The following is a 24,217-nucleotide window of genomic DNA, read 5'->3' as shown; positions in this document are numbered from 1 at the left end:
TGAGGCTGGGCAAGAGTGAGGAGAATTATTTGTTTCTTGCCCTGTTTCCATGCAGTGGTTTGATTTCCAGGGGTGTGACAGGTGGCACAGGGAGCACAGCCCCTGCCCTGAGGGACACACACTGCAGGTCCCAACCCAGCAGCTCCATGGTGTGACCTCCCTGTGCAGTGCTGCCTGTCAGTTGTTCTCTCTGCCCACCAGCCTCCCACCAAAACCAGGGGAATCTGTAAAACCTTTTCCCTGTAGTGGTTTTTTTTGACAGCTGATTCCCCACCACCACCACCTTGTGCTACTTTAAATTCTGAAAACATCTGTGCACTTTTACCTTCTGAGCCTCGAAGCGCAGACTGGGTCCTGCGAGCTCTTCAGCCCAAAGCTCTTTCCACCCAGATGCAGGAGACCTTTGCTTTTGGCCCTCAGGAGGCTGAGCTCAGCCCTCCAGCCGTGTCAGCCCAGCAGGGATGGCAGTGGGATCCCTCCACGCCACGAGCACCCACTTGGGAGAACCTCAGCCACCGAGCCCAGGCTCTCAGCGTGTTTGTGACAGTGTATTTGCATTTCGTATAGAGACAGAAAAGCAAGGAACAGATTGGTGCATCCAGTTTTTGGACACCTACTCACCCCCAGTCATGGCAACACTGGTATTCACTCCGTATTTGAAGGAATGGCAAAATTTGACAGATGCAAGTAGGGAGCACTCACATTTTCTCTAAAAAAGAAGTTATTCAATGACAGTGGAAGAAAAGCTTTAAGCAGTTGGTGTTTGCCAGAGGCCCAGCTCCAACAATATTGCCATCTCATTTACAGTATTTTAAACAATCCTTTTTTTTTTTTTTTTTTCTTTTTTCTTTTTAAAACAATGTCACTAACCGCTGTACAATTAAAACCTAGAGGATAAAACATGACCTGGGGAGTGGGGGAGGTTGGGGAGGGGCTCATGGTTTTGTTGCTGGGGATTTTTTGGTTGGTCAGTTGGCTGCTTGTCTTTTTTACAAATAATTACAAATACAATTCCAAGGAGTTATATTACATATTATATACAGAACACACCATTTCTATCAGGGTAGGGTATTAAGCCTGGCTTTTATTTTTACATGGCAACCCTGAGATGTCTTGTCGTCTTCCCTTGCACAGAAACTATACAAGTTCATCAACTCCTTCTAGAAAAAAATGGATTGCTATGTCTTAATAGCATCATCACCCTGTATAAATACTAGAAAGGGAAAAGCTTAGTCTCTTCCCTAACTCAAATGTTCTTGAGATTTTTTCCTGTATCCCTGCTTAGTGGGAACAGATAATGGTGACTTTTTTAAGTGTGCAACTCACTCCTCCTACTTGCCTTTTGGTAGTACAGTGAACAATTACTTCCCTCTTTTTTTTTGTTCTCCTTTTCAAACACGTTTCTATCAGGAACGAGGATGATGCCTTTCCAAAGATCTGTTTCCTGAAATTCCACTGTTAATTCATGAGCCACTTATGAAACTAAAGGATGAAGACACAAGTGTTGGGTTGGCTGGAAACCAAGTAGCTTCTGACTCTGCATCGGGTTCTGCTCTCTCCACCCCACCATCACTTCATTAAAAAATGCTTCAATTCAGCACAATCCAGTTTATAACAACAGTAAATTCTATGGATCTTTATGGAGAACGGGACACTGAATGCATTCCACCACACTACCTGAAATTCAGATGTACTGCACTGTCTTCTGTTCACCTGCAAGCTACAGCACGCCTGGCACCAGAGAGCATCTGAAGAGCAAATTCCTCTGCGTGGAGCCTTGGCACGGATCCTGACACCCCTTCCACAAGCCCTGTGACTTTTTGAGAAGCAAACTTTGGAACAGCTGGATGACTTCTAAGCTTTATAATTATGCATGGGAGTCGTCAGCGTGAGCTGTCCATTCGGGGCCACCTCATTCCCATCATCTTCCAGCAGCCCCGACACGTCAGCGTTGGGAATGCTGTCGTGGTAGCTGCTGAAACTGATGTTGTCCTCTTTGAGTTCAATGGTCCAAAAGGGAGCATTAAGTTTTCTGTTCTGATACTCACGGTACATGTAGACAGCACCCACAAAGCCCATCAGTAGGACCACAACAATGATGATCACTGTCAAAATAATGATGTTAAATTGAGTCCATGAGACATCTGCGAAAGCAGAGGTGCTGTTGTCTGAAGAGCTTATAGGAAATATTGTCTGTAGAGTTGTTGGTGACAAAGTACTGTTTAGCACTGCTGTGGAAAAGGAGGTGGCCTTGGTGGTATTTGGAGCAGAAGTTGTAAACTCCGTTGGTTCCGGGCCAAGAGTGGTTTCTACAAAGCAAATTAAAAAATGGTCAATAAAAAAAATCCACTGAGCTGAAAATCAAACACAAACCTAAGAGATTTGACATTTGTATCACAGTTATTATGGCAATTATGGCTACACTGCTAAACTGGTATTTTTTCCAAGCAGTTTAGAAAATGTCTGTGCAGGGTTGTGTTTGGGGTTTTTTAACATAATTCTGTGTGCTAAGTGCCCACAGAGTACAGGACTCGTCTGAACAGTCTGGTGCTGAGGGACAGGTGCAGTAGTCAGGATTCAGGGTTCAACACAGGAGCTGATGATGACAGCAAGTCCCAGTCCAGCTCCTGTTCAGACCAGGGTTTTAAAATGGGGTTTTACCAAGCTCAGCAAGTTTAGACTCTGAACCAACGTGTCCCTTGGTGTCTGTGTGGGCTGCACACTCTGACACAGCCACTCCGGGAGCTTAAACCCTTCACAACCAGTGCACGTAGGATTTTGTTCACAGTATTATTATTTCTGCCCTACTTGTACAAACAAGAAGATCAAAACTGAAAAAATGAACCACAAGTACTCAGCTGCCCCAGCATTTTGCAGTGGGTTCAGTGTTCGCGCCACTTTTAGGTAAAAGGGCAAAATAACCTCAGTTCTGCTTTTGAATGAAGTCGTACACGAGCCACACAGAGATGCCCAGCCTACACAGCCCAAGCAGAAGGTCACCAAATCACAACCAAAAAAGACTGTGGATGTTCTTCAGAAGCTTTTGAACACAGCAGAGGCCAGCTGGGATCTTGGTTTGGTTTCAGCTGCTGGTATAGGTGCACACAGGAAGGATGAGAACATGGGAACGACCAGACTCTGCTCTGTCTTTTCCTTGGCACTAAATAGCCAGGAACCTGCCTTGGTTCCAGCAGCCATGGGATAACTCCCCTCTCAGTTCAGGAGTCAGGGTAACCTTGAGATCTCAGAAGTGGGATGCGAATTCATTACGCCCGCATCAAACCTTTTGAGCTACAGACCTCAGAGAGCACCATAAATCTGTAGTATTAAGCTCACAAATGTAGCTAATAAAGCATTTCCTCACATGAATAACCTGATCTATTTTAGATTCTCAAGTTCAGGCAACAGGAACACTCCACAAGCTGAAGCCTCAATCAGCCAGAATGTTCTCTGCACCTATTGCTCCACAGGACTCTCTGCATCCTCTTTCCCACTCTCTTCCTGCCAACAGAAAAGCAACTTCATTTTAAATCCACATACAGCTGCAGCAATTACAGCTGATGGTGCCATGCTGTATGGATCCAGCTTCCAGCTCTCCTGAACATCTACTAATTATGATTGAGGAGGAGAGTCACTTCCGAAGGACTAATTTTGCACTAAGTTGCATCTCCAATGGCAACAGGAGCTGGAAATATTCAGCACATGCCCTGCCATGGGCCCTCAGGGGAACTCCCACAAGTTAACTTTGGGCTGTCACGTTCCCTGTTCAGGCAACCGAGAAAGAAATTCCTCTGGAAGGGGCATCACACACCTAACTGAGGTTCCTGCTCAGAGTCCCCTCCCTGCAGCAGCTCCTCTGTTCTCTGCAGCTCCTGCCTTAGGCTGATAAGGACACTCAGGATGCTGAATGCCAGAAGGCATTTTTCTGCGGTATAACAGGCGAAGTTTTGCAACAGGAAGCAACACGATAGCAGCAAGAGATTCCTGGAAAACCTCTGGCTTTGGGAAAAGGGCATGAGGAATTCAGTCATCCTTTTCCAAATTCCTTCACCAACACTCAATCCCTGGCAAACGCTGCCAGTAGCTCTAAGTAGGGGAAAAACAGAACCGACACAATGGCTGATTCACCAGCAAGGAAGCAGCACTTTTGTGGGCTTTATTTGTGAGTCAGCATCAGCTCAGGGCTGGCACGGGAGCCTCGAGTGAAGACATTTCCTGGCACTCCCAGGAACGTCACGGTGAAGTGCCGGGCCCTGGCCGTGGCGCCGCTTCCGGGCCGTGACACGGCGCTGCCTGTTCCGCTCCCGGGGCCGTGCCAGCTCTCCAGATGTCCCAGAGCAGCTCCTTGAGAGCAGCAGCTGCTCTCTCCATGGGCTGCTTTGGCAGCTTTGACGGGAGCCTCGGATCCAGCTGCTTGATTGAAGCTGCTGGGAGCTGCTGCTGCCTCCTGCGCTGGAGGAGCTCTGGCAGGAGGCCACGCGCCCGTTCCCGGGGAGGCCGCGGGGCTTGGCTGGGTGGCACAGAGCCACGCTGCACCAGCGCTGGGTCCCTGCTGTGCCTCCCCACGGCAGCAGGAGCAGCACCTGCTCTGGGGCCGAAAACACTCACTTTGGTCCTTTCAATAGCCTCTGATTCTGCCTTGAAAGCACCAGAGTCCGGGTCAGGCTTAAGACTCCGGATGGCCCCTGTGGGTACATGAGCTTGGCCCAGGCTGGACAGAACCTGCTGTCTCATTTCACCTGAGACCACTGAAACGGAGCCTGGGTGATGATTTCACTCCAGACGCCACTCAAATGCACTGGTGATTTATGAAAATCTTAAACTAAAACAAGTTAATGCTCAGTAATGCTCAGCATGCCGGTTTTTAGGCAATTTTTGTTTAAGGAATAGGAAAGAAGCTGGACATCTTTTTGACTGCGTAATAAAGAAGGGAAAACCTAAGTGTCAGGGAGAGAGGAAAGCTCAAGGAGCATGTCCTAGCCCCCTTGAAAGGGGACAGGCTTTCCCCACATCAGGAACTGGCTATAACAATGCCATTTAAATAAAACTGAATGGTGAAAACTGCAAGTACCTAAGCAAAGCCATACATACAGATTTTAACGCAACAAGGTCATGTGGATCCTTGCACAAAGCCAGAGCTGTGCAGGGGGAGGTAATGGATGAGCTGATGTAAAAGTGCCATTTCCAGCCCTGTTACAGCTAATGAGCATCCAACTTTGTTTGTTTGTTTGGATCATCTCCCTGAGCAGGGAAGGACTCTGTGATTGTACACCCAGAGAGCAGCACGGGAGTGAAAACCACATTAGCTCCTGATGGAAGATCTGAACTGAATCTCTCTTTGTGCCCAAATACTTCCCTGAACTCTGGGTTCCTTAATCTAAAATATCACACTGCTAATGTTTCCATGCATGGTGTTGGACATCCACCATGAAAACCAACCTCCAGATAACCACTGAAGGAACAACTCCAGAACCATTTTCTCTCCTTCCACATCAAATACACTACAAATAGATTGGGGTTTTTTTCCAACTTGTTCACTAGCAGTACCTGCCAGGGTCTGGAATCAGGATGGTTACAGAACCAGCTCCAAACCACCCTTCAAGGCCAGCAGGCACAAACAACTGCGCACTGGAGTTGTCTGCCCAGGGAGGTGGTGGAGTCACCGTCCCCGGACGTGTTTAAAGAAAGACCGGACATTTAGTTGATGAGGAGGTGTTAGGTCATAGGTTGGACTGATTTTAAAGCCAACCTAATTCATTCTGTGATTCTGTTACAAAGATCTGGTCTTCTTCTCTGCCCCAGAAGCCAGATGAATCCAAACTAATATGAACAATTAACAGCATTCCCTCTCCAACCTTTGGGCAGCTGCACAGCGAGCCCTGCCACACCGACTTGAGCAGCATTTTTTACCTCTCCTGGTGCAGTTGTTGCCCTCGGAGTCCCTGCTGTAGCCCTCCTGACAGAGCTCACAGTGGAAGCCCGTGGTGTGGTACAGGCAGCCGATGCACTCCCCGCTGTCCGGCCGGCACACGCTGGGGGACAGCGCCGGGTCCACGTTCCCGTTGCACTCGCACCTCACGCAGATGCTGTCCGAGTTGTAGTAGCCCTTGTCACACTGGTTGCAGTTGAGGCCAGTGTAGCCTGGCTTGCACTCGTCACACCTCGGGACGCTCTCGCCGGGCTCTGGAGAACACAGAAAGCAAGGCAGGGATTGTCACAGCCCCCTGCAGGGACACCCGTGCTGTGGGGTTTGTGCTGTGGGGTTTGTTCTATGGGAGCTGAGCACAAGGCACCCTGACAAAAATCAGCAGCCACCAAGCACTGACCGATCTCAGATTTGGAGCTGAAAACACAGCTTTTGAACTGCAGCACTTTCTCTGTTAGTAGGGGAAAAGACAGCTTTGGGGACTTCTGATGCCTCAAAGCAAACTCGGCACGTTGCTAAGGAAATAGATTTTTACTCCTGAGCACTTCCATCTCCAACAGGCAATTTCAGAGAACAGCTGGAATTATACCAGGGATGTTTGCAATCCAAAAGAACTTTTGGGCCTAAACAAAGCCAGAAGCAGCTTGCTTGCAAAATGCATTAGGGAAATATCAAAAAAAGTCTTACATATGACTATTACAGCTCTGACTTGTCTCAGTTACATTGGGGAATCTCTGCATGAAGATGTTCGGAAGCAGACTCAGAGGTATGCAGGGCTGCATGGCACTGCTGAGCACCTCCTGACCCCCTCCTGGCTGCCAAAAACTCAGCAGCTTCTCTGCAAAACTTTGCAGGTTCTTCAGAGCAGACTGCAGCAACACGCTGGGAGCTGGAACTAGACTTTAAGATCCCTTCCAAGCCAAACCATTTGGTGATTCTGATCCCTCCCCTGCGCAGCTGCTCTCACAAGAGGCAACACAAACACCAGGGACCCATCGCAGCAGGTGCTGCTTCCAGTGCGCACAGACAGGAGCTCCACAGGCTGTAAAACACCTTGCTGGGCTGACACACTCTGAGGGGCAGTTTGACTGAGGAGAGCAGCTCATTAGGAGGAATTAGACCAAAAGAAGAGCCTCACGTATGTGGCAGGTGCCGGTGGATGCCACGATGGAGCAGGGGCAGTGCTGGCAGCCGTGGGCAGGATGGGTGCTGCGATAGAAACCCTCCTTGCAGAGCTCACAGTGCTTCCCCTCGGTGTTCTCCTGGCAGTCCAGGCAGGTGCCTGCAGAACACAGAGGAGAACAAGCAAACATTCAGCAGCAGGAACTGGAGCAGAACATTTGGAGCAAGAATCCGCGTGGAACACGCTCAGTTATCAGAGCTCACAGGTGGTTTTGGATGCCCTCTGGCCAAAACGTGATCCTGGCCTCTTATGACCTTCTGATGCTCATCCCCTCACTCCACACGCACACAGATAATGGGAACAAGCAGGTGGCCCCAGCAGAGAGGCCCCACAGCTCACCACTGAAAGGTCACTGCAGGTAAACACGAGTTAGCAGCGTTAAAATCCTCCTCTAGGAGAGCAGTGTCAGTCTGCATTTGTACCAGTGAGATGGAACACTGATGCTTCAAGTCCCCCACTCTCACGAAGGGTCCCTCAGGTTTATGCCTTTGGATTTTGGTGTGCAGCCTCTTCCTGTACACCAGAGCTGGCGGTCAGGGGTGAGGACATGCCAGCGTCCTGCTTTGGGGGCAGGCAGCTCCATCCCACCGGCGTGGCTCCAGCTCCTCCACCCCAGGACAAGGCAGCAGCACTCACTGACCTTCCCAGAGAAACAGAGGAGAAGCGGGGGCTCACGTGAGCCACCTGCCCTTCCCGGGGAAGCCCCTGAATCAGAAACTCGACGTGCCGTGTCTTCACAGACGCCGCGTCCTAATGGCCTCCAAATTGCATTTTGATACTGCTGTGGCCAAGAAGAAAAATCTCCCTAGTTACAAAAGCACAGCCTCTATATAAAGCCCATCCATCACCAGGAACACGCTGCAATTCAGCTGGCTCCTCGGTGAGGTGGCAGGGAGCTGAGGGAAGATTTGATTAAATCCCATGTACCAAACTCTGCTAAGGCAAAAGGCCTTTCTGTAAACCAGGGTACCCCAGAGCAGCGTGAGAGCACAGACAGATCCACTGAGCTGATCCAGCAGCGCTGCTGGGGGATGGGGAAGTCTCATATCAACATCAACCACAGGAAAAAATCCTGATTGAGGTTTATGCTGACTGTTAGAAAGACCACAGCAGATTTTCTTATTAACATCAGAACACTTTGGCTCCCTCACAAGCCCGACACTGCTGCTGGTCCTCAATTGCCACAGCGATGACTCCACAGCCAAGCATCCCCAGCCAGCCTGGCATGTCCTTGCAGCCAAGCCTGATGCCAAGGGCAGGAAGCAAACCCGGGAAGCGGCTGATTCACGCACCCAGCAGGGCCCTGCCAGCACCCCTTGCTCAGCATCACCTCCCACACACTCTTTGCTCTTCCCTCAGCAGCCTGTCAGGCACGAGCCAGCGGTTTTTGTGGGAGAGATGTCAGGTTTAAAGGGGAAGATTATCTGCTATGCTCGGTTTCTCCAGCTGCAAACCTGGATGGACAGTTTCAGTGAGATGGATGTCTCGGACGGGGAAGTTCACCCACCTGGTCACAGCAAGCACTTGGACTTGCTCCCCAGGCACTAACAGGGGCACAAATCTGGAACCACACCCGTGGTGCCTTGGTCATTTCAGGACCAATGTCGTTCCCATCAGCAGAAATCCCCCACATCCATCTCCACCAGCCCTGCACAATGGCTGTGTCTCCCTGAGTCAGCACGTTGCCCAGCCAGGCACGCAATCGGGTATCGCTGTGCAGAGCCTTAATAATTAATAGCCCTCCTCATCCTGATAATGCCCTCAGGAAGGATCAGACCTCCCAGGACCCCAGCTGGGAAGCACCAGCCCACCTCAGTCACACACACCACGGAGTCCAAGGGTCGTGGCACAGGAAATGCTGTCGGCTCAGGAGCTCCTGCTGCCCAAGTTATTTATTTATGCCCAGTAATTTTAAATATACCTCCTGGACAGAGCGATGCCAAGCAGGAGCCGGCTGCAGAGCCAGCAGAGGGAGCCCAAAGTATAGCATTAATGGGAAAAAACTTTGAAAATTGGACAAAGGCTACATAGAATTAATGTAAAGTGGGGAGGTCACATAGAGTGCAGTCTCTAGAGCAGGCGTCCGATCTAATTTTTAATCAGCTTCGTTCTCTGTTCTGGTTTTGTTTGGTTCCCTCAGCCACAGCAGCAAACAGAGCAGATGGAGGAAAATTTAAAAAGAAAAAATAAATTTAAAAAAAATATTTTTGTCAAATCAACAATAGATCATTAGGCAAAATGAGGGGTATTCATAGCAACGCTGTGGGCAGCACTGGACGATCCCAACAGAAAGAGCAGCCCCATCCCAGGAGCAAGATCTGTGCTGGCTTTTCTTTGATAAATTGAGAGCAGGAGGAACACTGAGGGAAAAAAAAGGAAGAGCAGATTATCCTCCTCCTTCACAAAACCCACACACCCAGCTCCAAATCAGTAACACAGCTGATGTGTGCACATCCTTGTATCCTGTGTGACAGCCTTGTATCCTTCAATACTGGTAGGACATAAGCACACAGAGTTCAGTACAGGAGTGAATGCAGTAATTCATCCTCAAGGGAATGCAGGAATTCAGCCTCAGGGAGCACAGACCCAGTGCCCACGGACCAGGGCATTCCTCTGCTGCAAACACACAGCCCGTGAGGGAACACACAGGCACAAATTGCCCAGAAATACCTGATTTCATGAGCTCTGCCTCTCCAACAACAAATTCTGCAACATTACTTTTAATTACTGCCCCTTTCTAAGCTCCTGGATGAGAACAGAACTGCCTTTCAGCCTGGAAGTTTTGAGGAGAATTTAGAATCTGAAGTGAATGCTGTGGCTGAAGTGGGGGCTGTGCAGGCAGTCCCATAACAGTTCTCCCCCAGGATCTCTCCTTCCAGTCGAGATGGCAGAGCAGTAGGGCTCCCCCCTGCCCTCCCATGCACGGGTGCCTCCACATTTGCACTCCTCAACATCTGAGTGAGAGACAGTCAAAGAAATAATCATGGAAAATGAACAAGGCCGATTGATTAAAAGTGGGCAATATTAATTAGATGCTGCCAGCTTTTACCAGCTCTAATCCTGTCATCTGTGGCAGCAAGTCCCCTTACGTCAGTGCCAGCACAGTATATGTTTCCAGGTAAACAGCAGTTACACAAAAGGTCTTTAAAAGCCCATGTTGTGTGTTTGTGTAAGTGCAGAGAACAATAGAGCCCCAGTTTCTGATACAGGCTGCTGAATTACAGCTCTGCACTGCAGCCTGGGCTGAAGCACACAGCCTTCACTGCCTTCCTTCGAAGGAGACCAACCCCAACCTTGCGTTTCCATTTCTGCTTTAAGGCGAAGATTTTGGGTACGCAAGGCTAAAAGATGTAGATGAAAAGAGCAGAGCGTGCTGAATGAGAACAGAAAAGCAGAAACAGGGGGCAGGTGAGGTCTGCACCCCACGGTCACAAGAGCACACGATCACCTGTGGAGTTGTCGCAGGTTTGGGAGAGGTTGTTGCACTGGCAGGGCTCACACGTGCTCTCATTGAACCTGTAGTAGCCCTCGCTGCACCGGTCACACTTCAGGTCAGTGACACCAACTTTGCACTGGCACTGCCCCGAGCTGCAGAGGGAAAAACAAACAGTGAGATCTGGCATTCAAGGTACAAACCCGCAGGCAGGGTTTTGGATTCCCTTTCTGCTGGAAGCAGGACGTGAAACCCAGGGGCAACCATTTCCAAAAAGTGATGGGGAGCTCAAAAAAAGTACGAGTGTCTGCCAAGCCAGTTGCCCTGACAGCAATTTCCAGCTGGACACCAGAAATCATTGCTCATTCTAGAAAGCCTTGGCCCAGAGCCACCCCCTTGCATCAGCCCCAGCAGATGCTCCCCACACCCCTCTGCTGTCCCTGCTCCACCGAGCACCTGCACCAGCCCTGGGTCCTGCAGGACACTGGCACAGCCGTGGTCACTGTGCCTGAACAATCCCAGAGCACCCACGTGGGTCATCCTCTCCCCTCCCCATCAGTGCTGAGCAGCACCTCTCAGATTTTTGTGTGAGGAAACAATTCCCTGCCCACCACCTGCTCTCCTGGCTCCCCTGGGAGCCGGGGCAGCAGCTCATGTGTCCTGCTTGGCTCCAGCCAGGGCAGGTGTCAGCCACCTGCACTCCCTCCTGCTCTCCTCCGTGATCCCACTTATCCCTCCCACATCTCCATGGACACTTGGGCAAGGCCCCTCTCTCCAGCTGAATGCTACCCAGTGAAGCCAGGGAGAGACAAGAGAGGGTTCTGCCTTCCCCAGAGAGGCTTCCACTCCAGCTGACCGAGACAGGAGCTGTTTATTTGGGCACAGTGTGACTGCAGGGAGGGTGGAGCACTGCGCTGTGAACACAGAGGGCATTGCTGGTGGCTGCCATGAGCAAACAAATACCAGGAGCTATAAAAAGCAAAGGTTACCCTCATTCCTTTGGCTTTCTGTGCTACTCTCTCCACACTGAGGCTTCCAACGCTTTGCTTTCATAACAGACTTTATACACCGGCAGCATTTGGCTCAGCTCTCAGAGGAATCACAGGGATGGATAAATGCTCCTTCCCACCCAGCCCTGGGCACAGCCACTGCTGGAGGTGGCTGATCCCACCTGCACACCAGGAACCAAGCCAAGGGACAGAGAGCACCCAGGGCCTCTGCACGTCCCCAACAGCCCTGGGGGACCTGCAGGAACCCCTGCCCTGCCTGCTGCAGGGACAGCAAACCAAATAAACAGCATTTGGTCCCCTCCAGGTGATGATTTATCTGCAGGGGAGGCGAAAGCACCCACAGACAGCTCTTACATGCTGCAGCACCCTCTGAGCTCTCCTCTGTATAACCTGCACCCTGTTCAAACCCCTTTCAAACACCTTTCAAAGTCAGCATTTCAGGGCTCACTCTGCCTGCACAGAGCTCATCCATTGTTCCCCCTCTCCTCCTGGGAAGAGTGAGCAAGGCACAATTTGCTCCTAAAAGCCCCTCATTAAAACTCATAGATGTTTGATGGGCTGTTGACGTGTTGTTTTTAACAAAAACGCGGTAGATTGCGATGTTTTGGGCAAGACATTGCTTCTGGTAGAAATTAGCATAATTCAGTATTCCTGTTGTTTGTTTGCTTGCCAAAGGAAGAGGAACTACTCACCGAAATACGGACCTCAGCCCAAGGGGCTACACAATTAAATAGCTGCAGAATCTGAAATCTCGAGCACATTTAATGGCCTGATTACAAGACAAAGAAAGAACTACGATGTTTCCTTGCTCTCCAGGTCATTATCTGAAAGTGCAGCAGGCAGATGCAAAACTCAAAGGCATGCTGGTAAGCAGCTCAGTATGTTTGGCTGGTAAGCAGCTCAGTATGTTTGACTTTTAAAGAGCTTTTCACAAGACCCAACATTAATCCAAACGTTGTCACAGTGTTTAAAATAAGCGCAAACACAAAGCAGCTTTTTTTTTTAATTTGCTCCTGACTGCTACTGCTATTCCTGTAAGAGGGCAGGGACAGGCAGGGAAAAGCATGCGCTCTGGGGAGGAAAATCTGATGTTTAGCCTGAAAACACATCTTTGGGGATGCACCATGTGAGCAGGGTTTTGTAGGACCAGGCTTTTGAGCTGCATCATCCTCACCCTCCCTGGCTTCCTCCTGGAGTTCAGAGAGCTCTGACTCCAGCCTTTTCCTCAATGACACCCTCCTCTGCCTCCCTGCTTCCACCCAGAGTCCCATTTCATTTCTTTTAAGGAGGTTTATTTCCCCAATGACCCTTCTAGAGCTCAATTCAGCATTTTGGGGCACAGTCCCTTGATTTAACTCGTTAGCTTAGAAATAACAGGAAAGAAAGCTTAAAAAAGGGGGAGGAAAAAAGGAAAAAAGACTGTTTGGAAAGTTTGGTTTGAATGCCTCTTGAGCAGACCTTTTCTCAACATGTTACACATGGCACAGAGCCAAGTCCTGCATGTGCAAGAATTAAATCACTCAGCAAATATAAAGCTTTGCCTGTGGTCATTGCTTCCACAGAATAAAGCCCCCTTACAACACTCCTTTTTATAGCTCCAGCCCAGCAAAGTCTGTCAGACACTTTTTAAAGCAAAGGTCAATGATATAAATGCATTGAAACCACAAAAAAAAAAAAAAAAAAATCCTGTTAACAGACCAATTGTGCCCATAAAAATCCAGAAATTTGAAAGAAAAGACCCACAGTTTAATACTTGCACAGTGAGGACTGAACTGGATTTTGAGCATCAGCCAAGAATTTTGTTTTGGGGGGAAGTGGGGGGAATGAGGGGGATGGGAAGAGGGAAACGTTTTGATGCAGCAACATCAATTACTCAACTCCACTTCAGATGATGATTAACCCCTCTGAAGCCAGCCAACATTCAGCTCTCACAAAGAACGGATACAAATACGTGTTGGGATAAAACCAGACTTCCAGTAACCAAAGTCTCCTGCCAGCATTGGTTTCTCCCAGATTTTTATGAATACTCTCACTCTGGAGACCATGTAGGTGGTGTGTATCACCATCACATCATCCATCAACTCTGCAGATGTTTCCTACTGATTAAAACCATCACCAGCACACGAGGCACTGGCAAAAGGAGAGGCAGTGATCGGTGCTCAGGGCACAGCCGCATCCAAGGCTTAGATCCAGCATGGAATGATCTGACCCTCCAGGGATGAGGGCCAGGTTTGGGATCCCCCAGGGCAGGAGCTCGTTCACCTGACCACCCTCAGGCTCTGGGTTCTGCTTCAGGAGACAGCCTGGGGCTGGGCTAGGACACAGCCAGCCCAGGCAGCAGCATGCCCACAGACACGGGGCAGGGCAGCGTAAATAAAAGCAAAATATTGGGGCAGGGGACAGTCTGCACCCTAAAATACGTCTGCAAAAGCCAGCCTGGTTTCATTCCCGGTCCCCACAGCTCCCTTCCTCTCCTCTCAAGGTGAAAGAGCCACAGGATCCTGGCACTTGCTAAGTGATTTGTGCCACTGGTGGCAACCAAAGGTTCCCTGAGGTGGGATTTTATAGAGGACTGTGGCTTTAGAGGTACAGAAGTCAAGGGGACACAGCAGAGACACCCCAGCCCTATTCTGGATACTGGTGAAGAGGACTGCAGACAGTTTTGGCCCCACCTGAAGTGTCAGGAGCAGGGCACAGAGAACAGGGGGCAGCCCCTGAAGCCACAGAACATCCTGCAGATGATTTTCTGCCAGGCCTGGTGGCTGGGGAAGGACACGGTGAGGGGATGGGCATGGGAGCTGAACAGACTGCACAGGAACTCAAGGCCTCCTCACAAGGGGAAAAAGAGCACAAAAGTATCTGTGATCTGAGACAGAGCACAATGTGCAGCCACATCTGCAAGGGGTCCCCACTCCTCCTCCACAGAAACGTCTTGATTTTCGCAGGGACATGACAGGCACAAGATGGATGGGAGGATGAAGGACCATGGCCTGAGGGGCTGTTTGGAGACAAGCTGTGCACAGTTAATGGTCGAACAGAAAACCCTCAGCAAGCTTCAATCATTCCTTTTCTCCTTTTTTCCCCCCAAGGAGGAGGAAGGGAGAAATTAATTTTGAATAAATTCCCAGACACCAGAAAAGCCTCAGTCAGAGCCCAGGGACTCCCTGGCCGTGTCAGACCCAGCCAAAACAGCACAGCACCAAGCTCTTGTGCCTTTATTTTTAAACCATGAGACTGGTAAGATTTTGGGGCAGAGACTGAGAAGGAGGGAGCTTCCACGGGTCTCAAACCAGGCTACGGAAAACCTATGACAGGAGTTTTGCCAAATCCATTTATCGTCCACACCTTGAAGCACAGAGCACAGGCCCACACCCTGCCCAGCTCAGCACCTCCCGGAGAGCTGGGCAGGGACACACTGCCCCAGGAGAGAGCACACTGAGGGCTACACCAGCCCTTCCCTGGACAGCTCCAGCTTCACCTGTCTCCTGGGAGCCCCCAGAGACAGCAATGGCCATCAGTCATCCCAGCAGGGCCCGGGGGTGTCCCTGGAACAGACACAATTAACAGCTCCCTGTGAATGAGGGAAAGCGCGTTGGGCTACGAGCATCTTTAAAACAATCCCCGTGAAAAGGCTTTGTCACACTTTGATGGGATAAGACAAAAAGATTCTGCACAGGATTAGGAGGATTCAGAAGAGATGTCTCCAAAAATGGTGTGTTCCTCCAGTGAGCTGGGCTCCTTCAGTGCTGATTTTCTGGGGTAAATCTCTCTTACACTTTCCTGGGCAACGTGGAAAAGTTCACATTTGAAAGTTAAACGCTCCAAGACACTCGGGGTGGGATACCAACGCTGTTAACACTCAGAATCACAGAATCATTGAGGTGGAAAAGGCCTCCAAGATCACTGAGTCCAGCCTTTGACTGATCATCCCCAGAGCACTGAGTGCCATGTCCAGTGTGTTGAACACTTCCAGGGATGGGGACTCCACCACCTCCCTGGGCAGCCCCTTCCAATGCTTCACAACCCCTTCCATGAAAAAATTCTTCCTGATGTCCAGCCTAACCTCCCCTGGTGCGGCTTGAGGCCACGTCCTCTCATCCTGAGGATACCAAGAACCCTCACAAGCCCCGTGCTGACTTCTCTGTCAGTCATTATTGCGATATCAGCACGTGGGGAAGGGGAGAGCAGGAAAAAGCCCCACACTGGGTTTCTCCTCCCCACTCCCTCAGCTGAACCCAGAGCTGCTGGAGGTGGCTCTGTGGGAGAGTCAGTGGGGCCAGGGCCAAGCTCCTCTGTGGAGGGCACAAGAAGCAGAGCTTTATGGGGGCCAACACTGGGCCATTGTGCGCCACATTCCTCGCTCCGTGCTGGGGCACGCCAGCTGCTCTCTAGGGCAGCCCTCGACGGAGCAGGGACCCGTCCCAGCTCTGAAAGGCCACTCTGTAAATGTCAAAGGGCCACCTTGTCTGGCCACCGCCGCCTCCGCAGCCCCAGCTCCCCCGGCAGGGAAAGCTGGGAATCTCCAGCCAGGAATCTCCAACCAGGGCTGGGGAAAGCTGGGAATCTCCAGCCAGGAATCTCCAACCAGGGCTGGGGAAAGCTGGGAATCTCCAGCCAGGGATCTCCAGCCAGGGCTGTGGGGAAAGCTGGGAATCTCCAGCCAGGGATCTCCAACCAGGGCTGTGGAAAGCTGGGCATCTCCAGCCAGGAATCTCCAACCAGGGCTGTGGGGAAAGCTGGAAATCTCCAGCCAGGAATCTCCAGCCAGGGCTATGGGGAAAGCTGGGAATCTCCAGCCAGGGCTGTGGAAAGCTGGGAATCTCCAGCCAGGGCTGTGGAAAGCTGGGAATCTCCACCCAGGGCTGTGGAAAGCTGGGAATCTCCACCCAGGGCTGTGGAAAGCTGGGAATCTCCAGCCAGGGCTGTGGAAAGCTGGGAATCTCCAGCCAGGGCTGTGGAAAGCTGGGCATCTCCAGCCAGGGCTATGGAAAGCTGGGCATCTCCAGCCAGGGCTGTGGGGAAAGCTGGGCATCTCCAGCCAGGAATCTCCAACCAGGGCTGTGGAAAGTCGGGAATCACCAGCCAGGGATCTCCAACCAGGGCCATGGGGAAAGCTGGGAATCTCCAGCCAGGAATCTCCAGCCAGGACTCTCCAGCCAGGACTCTCCATCCTGTGCTGTCTCCTCCAGGTGCCCCTGAAGGCAGGGCAGGGAGGCAATGGAAAGCCCACACTGACCCTGCAGAGGGAGGGTGGATGGGGTCCTGCATGGTCCCGTGAGCAAAAGCTGCACTCACGGCAAATTCTCAACCTCGGCTGGTGGCTCCTGGTTTCCCAGAGTAAACCCAGACCCCTGTGAGGATCATGAGCAGGGATGGGCCAGGGGAACCTCGCTGCAGAGAAGGGCACTGCAGTGGGGATGCCAGGGCGATGGGGCTGGCCCCCACTGAACACATCTGTTTCGTGCCTCCATGCCCCAGACCTCTGCTGGTGCCTCTGCTCACACAGCAGAAGAGGACTCAGGGTACAAGCAGTGCCTGAAGTACCCGCTGGGCACCGCCCCCCAGCCAGAATTTAGCCACAAAAGCTTCAACACTTGAGCCCACATTTCTTCTGGAGGGCAGTCGGCGTTTGCCAGAGCAGCAAAGCTGGCAACAGACAACACGGGAACGGCAAAGCCTGCTGGAGAATCCACCAAATAACGGGATTTCTGAGAAGCCATGATTGCCATAGGGGAGATGATAACAATCCACCTTTTCCTGCTGCTGTGTCCAGTCACTCATTCATTTCCCATTCCTGTCTGCAACCGAATAAAAATGGGTTCAGATACACCTTTACCTTCTTGTGTGGGGGGAGAGAGGAAGAGAGCTAATCAGAAGTAAAGGATGTGAGAGGCAGGAATAGGGGAGAGATTTAGATAATTAAAGCATGCAGAAAAATCGGCTTTAACAGGGTATTCTTCTGCTTTTCTGACGTCCACATGTAATAATTTCCGCTACAAAACAAGATCTGTTCTCTGCAGAGTGATGCTGACAAGGCATTACTGGGAGATAATGAGCCACCGGTTGTGCTCATCTGATCTATAAAAGGGAGAGCAGACTTTTTAGAGAGAAAAATGGGGTTTGTCTGGTTTTGGGGGCTTTGTAAAGCACAAGTCCTCGAGGATTTCAGCTCCCAAGGTCACATCTCCAAAGGGAAGCAGTGCCTGATGTGGTTTACTGGACTGCTGAAATACAGCAGAATGGAAAGACAGATCCCACGCAAAAGAGAGACATTTCAGAAGTGTGATGACACTCTGCAGACAGAAAATGAAGATTTTATCTGTGCAAAACAACTCCATCACTTCCCCCAAATAACCTCCAGGGATGGGATGGCCAGCAGCCCTGCAGGCTGGTGAAGCTCCACAAAAACCTTGAGTTTCAATGAGCCTGTATTTCCTGAGCACTAAAAAAACCGCACCAAATCCTGCCTCACGTGAGGTTCAAGGTGTGTCCACGCTGTGCCACACCAGGCTCTTTGCATCTTCCCACATCCCACCAGCTCCACAGTCCCAGTGTGGGGCTCTCCCTGCCCAGCTTCCCAAGCTCCCTCAGAACCCCCAGCCCTTATTCAAAGGCCTCAACAAAGCTCTTTGTCCAGTGCTGCTGACCTTACCCTCAGCAGCCAGGCTCTTGCAAATCCCCACGAGCTGGGGGTCACGAGAGCAGCCCCTCCACACAGAATCCCACCACAAAGGCAGCGCACAGGGATGGCCACTGCCCTCCCTGCAGCATCCCTGCTCCAGCCATGCACAGATACTCCCAGGCACACTCTGCCTTCATTCCCCTGAATATGAACACAAAGCCCGAGGTCCCCTAGAAGGGCCAAAGCATCACTGAATTAACACTTGGGCATTCATTTGTGTGCGTTATCATTTGTTTTTTCTCGGGAAATGAGCGACGGGAGCTCTCTCTCACATGATTTATGCCAAGCCTGCAGCACAAGCCATGCAGGAATTGGGATCACAGGGCTGTGTCTGCAGCCAGCAGTAAGGAAAGGCTGCTGGATCAGCAAAGAAGCAGAGCACTGCACCCTTGGGCATGGGGTTCCAGCCCCCAGCAACCAAAGGAGACCAGACATCTCCTTCAAGCTGTCTGCTGGGGCTTCTGCTTCCCTCTGCCCTTCTACTTGTGGGGAAACTGAGGCACGGGCAGAGGGAGCAACTTAAATTGATGCACAGACCCCAGTTTAACAGGCCTCTGTTTGCACTAGGGACAATGGCAGCATATGTGTGTGATTAGTTCAGAGCTTTTAAGGGAACTGGAGAAACCTAACCCAGCTTAGATGGTTAACCTGGGTTTAGGTAAACCATGTGTCAGGGGAGGTTTAGGCTGAATACCAGGAACAGGTCCTTTCCCCAGAGGGTGTTGAGCACTGCCCAGGCTCCCCAGGGAACAGGCACAGCCCCGAGGCTGCCAGAGCTCCAGGAATGTTTGGACAATGCTCTCAGGCACAGGGTGGGATTGTTGGGGTGTCTGTGCAGGGTCAGGAGTTGGACTGGATGATCCTTGTGTGATCCTTTAAACCCACAGCAGCCACAGCTCTCCTCCTGTTCCTTGGCACAGGTACTGGTGCATTACTTTTCTTCCCCAGAACCAGGACAAGTTAGAAAAACAAAACCTCCCAGGGAAGCAGGAAATTGAGAGCTGAACCATTCTGCCAGACAGCAGCATCTCAGAGCAGCATCTCTGCTTCACAGCTCCACTCCCCCGTTCACATCCCAAACCCACGGGAGCACCCACGCAGGGACAGCTGCTTGTGGGCTAAACACGCTGCCCCCACGGCTTCAGGAAAGGAAAAGCCACAGAAGCCCAAGTGCTGGGCTAGGAAAAGTTGGGATAAACACCTCGCAGGAGGTAAATCCAGGTCAGCCCTTCTGCAGATGAGCCGGGTCACACTGGGCTGCCCTGGGCCAGTCTGCAGTCCCACGTGGGGATGGGCAGCGCTGGCAGCAAGGTAAAAATAAACAAACCCAAACCTGCACAGTCATCTGCCATCTCCTGCTCCCCAGGAGGGGATGCTGCCTCATCCAGGCTGGCCTCGTGCTGCCTGCACGCCTGCTCCTCCAAACCGCTCAGCCAGAGGACAGGTTAACACGGAGAATTACCTCGGCGCGTGTTCGAAGAGCCGTGCCTGCGCTGCTCCTCACGCCAGGGCACAAGGGCTGCAGAACCAAATTCTCCCTCAAAGCAAACCTCCATCCCCTCACCCTGCTCACCCCAGCTGTGCTGTGCTGCCTCACGCTGCCGTGACTCACCTGGGGACACGGCTGGGGACACCGGTGGCACTCCGGGCAAAGCTGCAGAGGGTCAGAAACCCCAGGAGGAGCCCCAGTGCTGCCACTGCTGCCCTGGGACTGGAGACCACGGAGCCCAGGCCTCTCCTGCTGCCCCTGCCGTGGCTCCCTGCCCGGCCTTAGCGAGCAGGAGATGAGCTCAGGCACAGGGCTCTGCTCACATGAAGGAAAAAAGGAAAAGTAATCCTATCGGGGTGCAAGGCTGGCAGATGTGTGCCGGCCAGCCTGGGCGTGGTGACTTCTCCAGCAGCATGGATCCCTCCTCCAGCAGCCTGGGAGGTTCTGGGCTCCTCAGAGGACACACAGCACCAAAAGATGGTGAGAGAAGCAGCCGGTGGGGGCAGCTCTTGGCTGGGGCTACATCACTGCGGGCTGAGGCCGCTACCAGGCACTGTCCCCACTCGTCACTGTCCCCAGAGCTGTGCAGCAGGACCACAGCTCTTCCAGCTCAGCCCCTGCACCCACATGAGTCACCGTCCTCATTCTCCACCACTCTGACCTTGACCATAGCCTTTGGAACTTCAGCTTCTCTCTCCACCCTTCCTCTATGGACTGTGAGCACTTCCAGGCCAAAGCTATCTTTAGCAGGCATCTGCACAGCATCCAACCCAAAGAAATGTGGTTTTTTCTGAGGTTTCTAGGCGTTAACCGCAGCAGGGACAATTCACTCCCCCTCTCCAAGATGTGTCAGCCCTCTCTGAGCAGCCCAAGACTCCATCCAGCCCCACAGCAAGCTCCAGCTTGAGCCACACACAGCTTTTCATCTAACAAAAAAACCACCCACACCAGAGCACAGAAATCCTCTGCCATCCCACCGGGGGATCTGTGTGGATCTTCCCAGATAATCAAATTTAAACCACCACCAAAACAGACCTTTGATTAGCAGCCACGGAGCCCATTCATAGCGACAGCATGTCAGGTCAATGTTCACTCCCAAAATCAACTCTGTGCCTCAGGAAAGGGATTTTTTTTTTTAATTTTTGTTTGATGGTCTGCATTTGAGGTCTAGTTAACAAACAGGGGACTTGGGTTGCCATCTGGCCAGCCCGAGAGCGTGCTGAGAAACAATACTAATAATCATCATATGGTGGTGCTTTAAAAGGCACTTGGACAAAAGCCTGGGAGAGCTGACTGAAACCTAAGAGGCATCTCTGTACGCCCTGAGGGCTCGACCTTCGGGCACTCTGCCCCTCCAATCAGCAGCCCTCAAAAAGGGTCAGAGTCCAAAATTTCTGCTACTGTTTCAACCGGAGCCCCACTGGAACGGCCATGGCGTTCCTCTGAAGCCTCACACAGGAATTCACTTGTGCAAGTCGAGCTGGGCTGGTGCTTTATTAAACAAATAAATAGTACAACTTACAGGATTTTCCATGTCAACAAAACAGTAGCTGGTTGCTGGCATTGGGCAATGCCTGCGTGCCTCATCCCGAGCACAGGCTGCCCGAGGGACACGCACTGCTCCTCCAGGAACTCCTCAGCAGCCACCCAGGGCTCCCAGCACGAGAGCCAAAAATCCCGTTCCTGGATTCACACTTTGCATTTCCCTGCAACGCACAAGAGGCTCTCCCGGCCGTCAGGACAGATCCCACTGCAGGGAAGCAGCACCACAGCCCCGGTGCCTGCCCCAGCCAGCCCAGGTGCAGAGAGGAGCTGTGCCCAGCCCTGGTGCCCACTTGAACACGACAGGAGCACGGGGAGCACCCGCCCTGCTGGGCTTTGTGTCCCGCTGCATTTTCCCACACACATCACTACGCGCCAGGCTGCTCATCTCGCAGCCCTCTGATGCCCCCAGCCCTGTAACACAGACAAGTGACCTAATTTTCCTCTTTTTGAACGCCCAGAGGTCATCTCTGTCTGCAGCAAACCGCTCTGAGCCGGGGAAGGGAAACAGAGTGATCTCTGTTAGCAACATCCCCCCTCCCCAAATCTCCCTCCACATCTTGCCCTGTGCTGTCTCTTCTAAATGCCTGAGAATGAGCCTCTCCCACGTCCCCCAAGGCTGTGCAATGGTGCTGGGGAGAGGCTGGGGAGGTCCCTGCTGTTTCTGGCTCCAACTCCACCTCATTCTCCTTCACGGCTCAGAGCTCCTCACCTGAAGCTCCCAAGGGCGTTCCTCGGCTCGCCCCACGCAGTGAGACATGGGGAGACACCAGACATGTCCATGCTTCACTCACTGCCCAGTAACTCAGAGCTGGGGCAAGAACGCTCCCCTCCAGTTAACCCAGCTGCTCCAGCAGCACTTTCCCTCCTCTCCCATTTCCCAAAGATAAGATTTGCCCCACCAGCCTCTCTGCCCAGTTTGCCTTTCCAGTAGATCTGACCAAAAATCACACTTTCAATTCTGTGGCAAACCCTGATGATTCCAGGCACATCTTCCCATACCTAAAACAGCCACTAAAAAAAAAGAAAAAAACCAACAAAAAAACCCTTCATACTTTCCACCCCCAAGAATCGCCTCTTTCAGTAAGAAGGTCACTCTCCTCAACCAGAGCGTTACTTTTAAGTTCTGAATTATCAGAGCTTATGCAAGCAGAAAAAATGCAGCATTGAAACAAAAAGGAAGGACATCAACACAGCGTTTGGGCGTTTGGGAAAAGATAATGTATAAAATAATTACAGGCAGCATGTCCCTGCAGAGCATCTTGACTCTGACTCAGCCCCTGCCCTGGCAGGGAACTGCAGGTGTTCAGCACACGCTGAGCACAGACCCAGCCCTAGAAGACAATAATGCAGCAGGAGCCTGGGAAGGCTGGAAGTTGCTGCAGAGTGGTTGTTGAGCTCTCCTCCAAGGAGAGGCTTTGAAAGTTGCTGTCCTCACGAGCACAGGTTGGAGACGCAGTGGGTCAGGCTGCTGCTCAGTCTGATCTTGCAGGAACAGAGATCCCCTGAGCCCAGCCACAGATCTCTGATGGCTGACGGATCACTGCTTGGAAAATAATTGCGTGCCAGCTTTTCCAAGGCAAGATGTGAGGGTGGGTGAGGTGAAATGAAGAGGAACACATTCATTATACAAGAGCTCCAAGCATCAGCTCTGGTGACTGCAAACACCGGGCGAGGCGGGAGCCGACTCCGCTGTCGGGCCGCCGCTTCCACCCCAATGCTCAGCATGGGCAGAGCACAAAGCTTTGCCTGCCTCTGGCATTAAACCCAACCCTTTGGAAAATAAACCTCCCCAAAGCCCCCGTGCTCCATGCCACGAAGGCAGCCCAGCCCAACAAGGCCTAACAGATGCACAAGGCATCAGGAGAGGTTCTGCCTCCATGCCCCTCCAAAACACAAACCAACTCCCTCGCGAGCCGCCAGGGCTTTTGCCACAACCACGGATATTCTTATAACTCAGCCCATGAGAGAGGAAGAACACTCTTCATGAATTTTTATCAGACCCGCTTCCCTCCTGCTTATACCCTTCCCTTTCCAACACCGGCACAGACAAGAGCCGCTCTCGCCCCAAGACCCAAAACCCGCCGCGATCCGACGCGCGGCGCGGCGTTACTCACCGGTCGCACCGGTCCCCGGTGGCTCCGGCGGGGCTGCAGCTGCAGGGCTGGCACCGCTGCCCACCCTGCTCGGGGAAGAAGCCGCGGGCGCAGGCGCGGCAGCGCGGCCCCGCGTAGCCGGGCAGGCAGCGGCACTGCCCCGTCGCGCCGTCGCACCCGGCGCTGCCCACCGAGCTGCAGTTGCACGGGACTCCTGCGAGGGAAAGAGAAACGGGGGCAGGGGGTCAGAGAACAGCAGAATGGGTTGGGTGGGAAGGGGATTTAAAGGCCGTCTCGTTCCAAGCTCCCTGCAGCGCGCTGGGACGGCTTCCAGGTTGCTCCAAGCGCCGTCCAGCCTGGCCTTGGACACTTCCAGGGGTGCGGCAATTGTAGCTTCTCTGGGCAACCTGTGCCAGGGCCTCACCACCCCCTTTGCGGACCCCCATCATCACTTTAAGGATGATTTTTGCTTTAAAATGTTGGTATGATGGGACAAAAGACACATTGGGAGCACCCCGGGGTTTGAAACACCACAGTTCATGCTTGCAATCTCTCCAAAGAAGAGCCACAAGATTATGGCTATAACTACCTAAAATATATCTATATGTAGATGTATGCAATGTCTTTATGTACATACACACACACCTATCGACCCTCGTGGTCGTCTGAGCCCAGGACCTGACTAGCAACAACTGTGTAATATCAGGATAAAATCAGCAACAGGTTACAAAATCATGAATTCTAGGAGCCTCCATTCCACACCACAGAACACCCCTGATTTACCACAGAACATATACTGACAGGACGAACTGGCAGCAGCATCTCCCACTCCTGAAGAAGGGACACAGAATCCCCT

At 51.9% G+C, this 24,217-nt stretch overlaps 1 protein-coding gene across 1 annotated transcript; it reads right to left on the bottom strand.

Moving 5' to 3' along the window:
• Positions 1-1,017: 1,017 nt before the first annotated feature.
• Positions 1,018-23,807, bottom strand: MEGF9 (multiple EGF like domains 9). The gene is made up of 6 exons (XM_040083604.2): positions 23,786-23,807; positions 23,383-23,575; positions 10,558-10,697; positions 7,065-7,208; positions 5,911-6,183; positions 1,018-2,309 (listed from the first exon to the last, which is right to left on the bottom strand). Exons 1-6 carry the CDS (start codon positions 23,805-23,807, stop codon positions 1,855-1,857), a joined length of 1,227 nt encoding a protein of 408 aa, XP_039939538.1. The 3' UTR covers positions 1,018-1,854.
• Positions 23,808-24,217: the final 410 nt, after the last annotated feature.

The sequence above is a fragment of the Hirundo rustica genome, chromosome 20 (assembly GCF_015227805.2).
Source record: "Hirundo rustica isolate bHirRus1 chromosome 20, bHirRus1.pri.v3, whole genome shotgun sequence".
Taxonomy (NCBI): Eukaryota; Metazoa; Chordata; class Aves; order Passeriformes; family Hirundinidae; genus Hirundo; species Hirundo rustica.
This window is presented reverse-complemented; position numbering and strand designations above follow the sequence as displayed.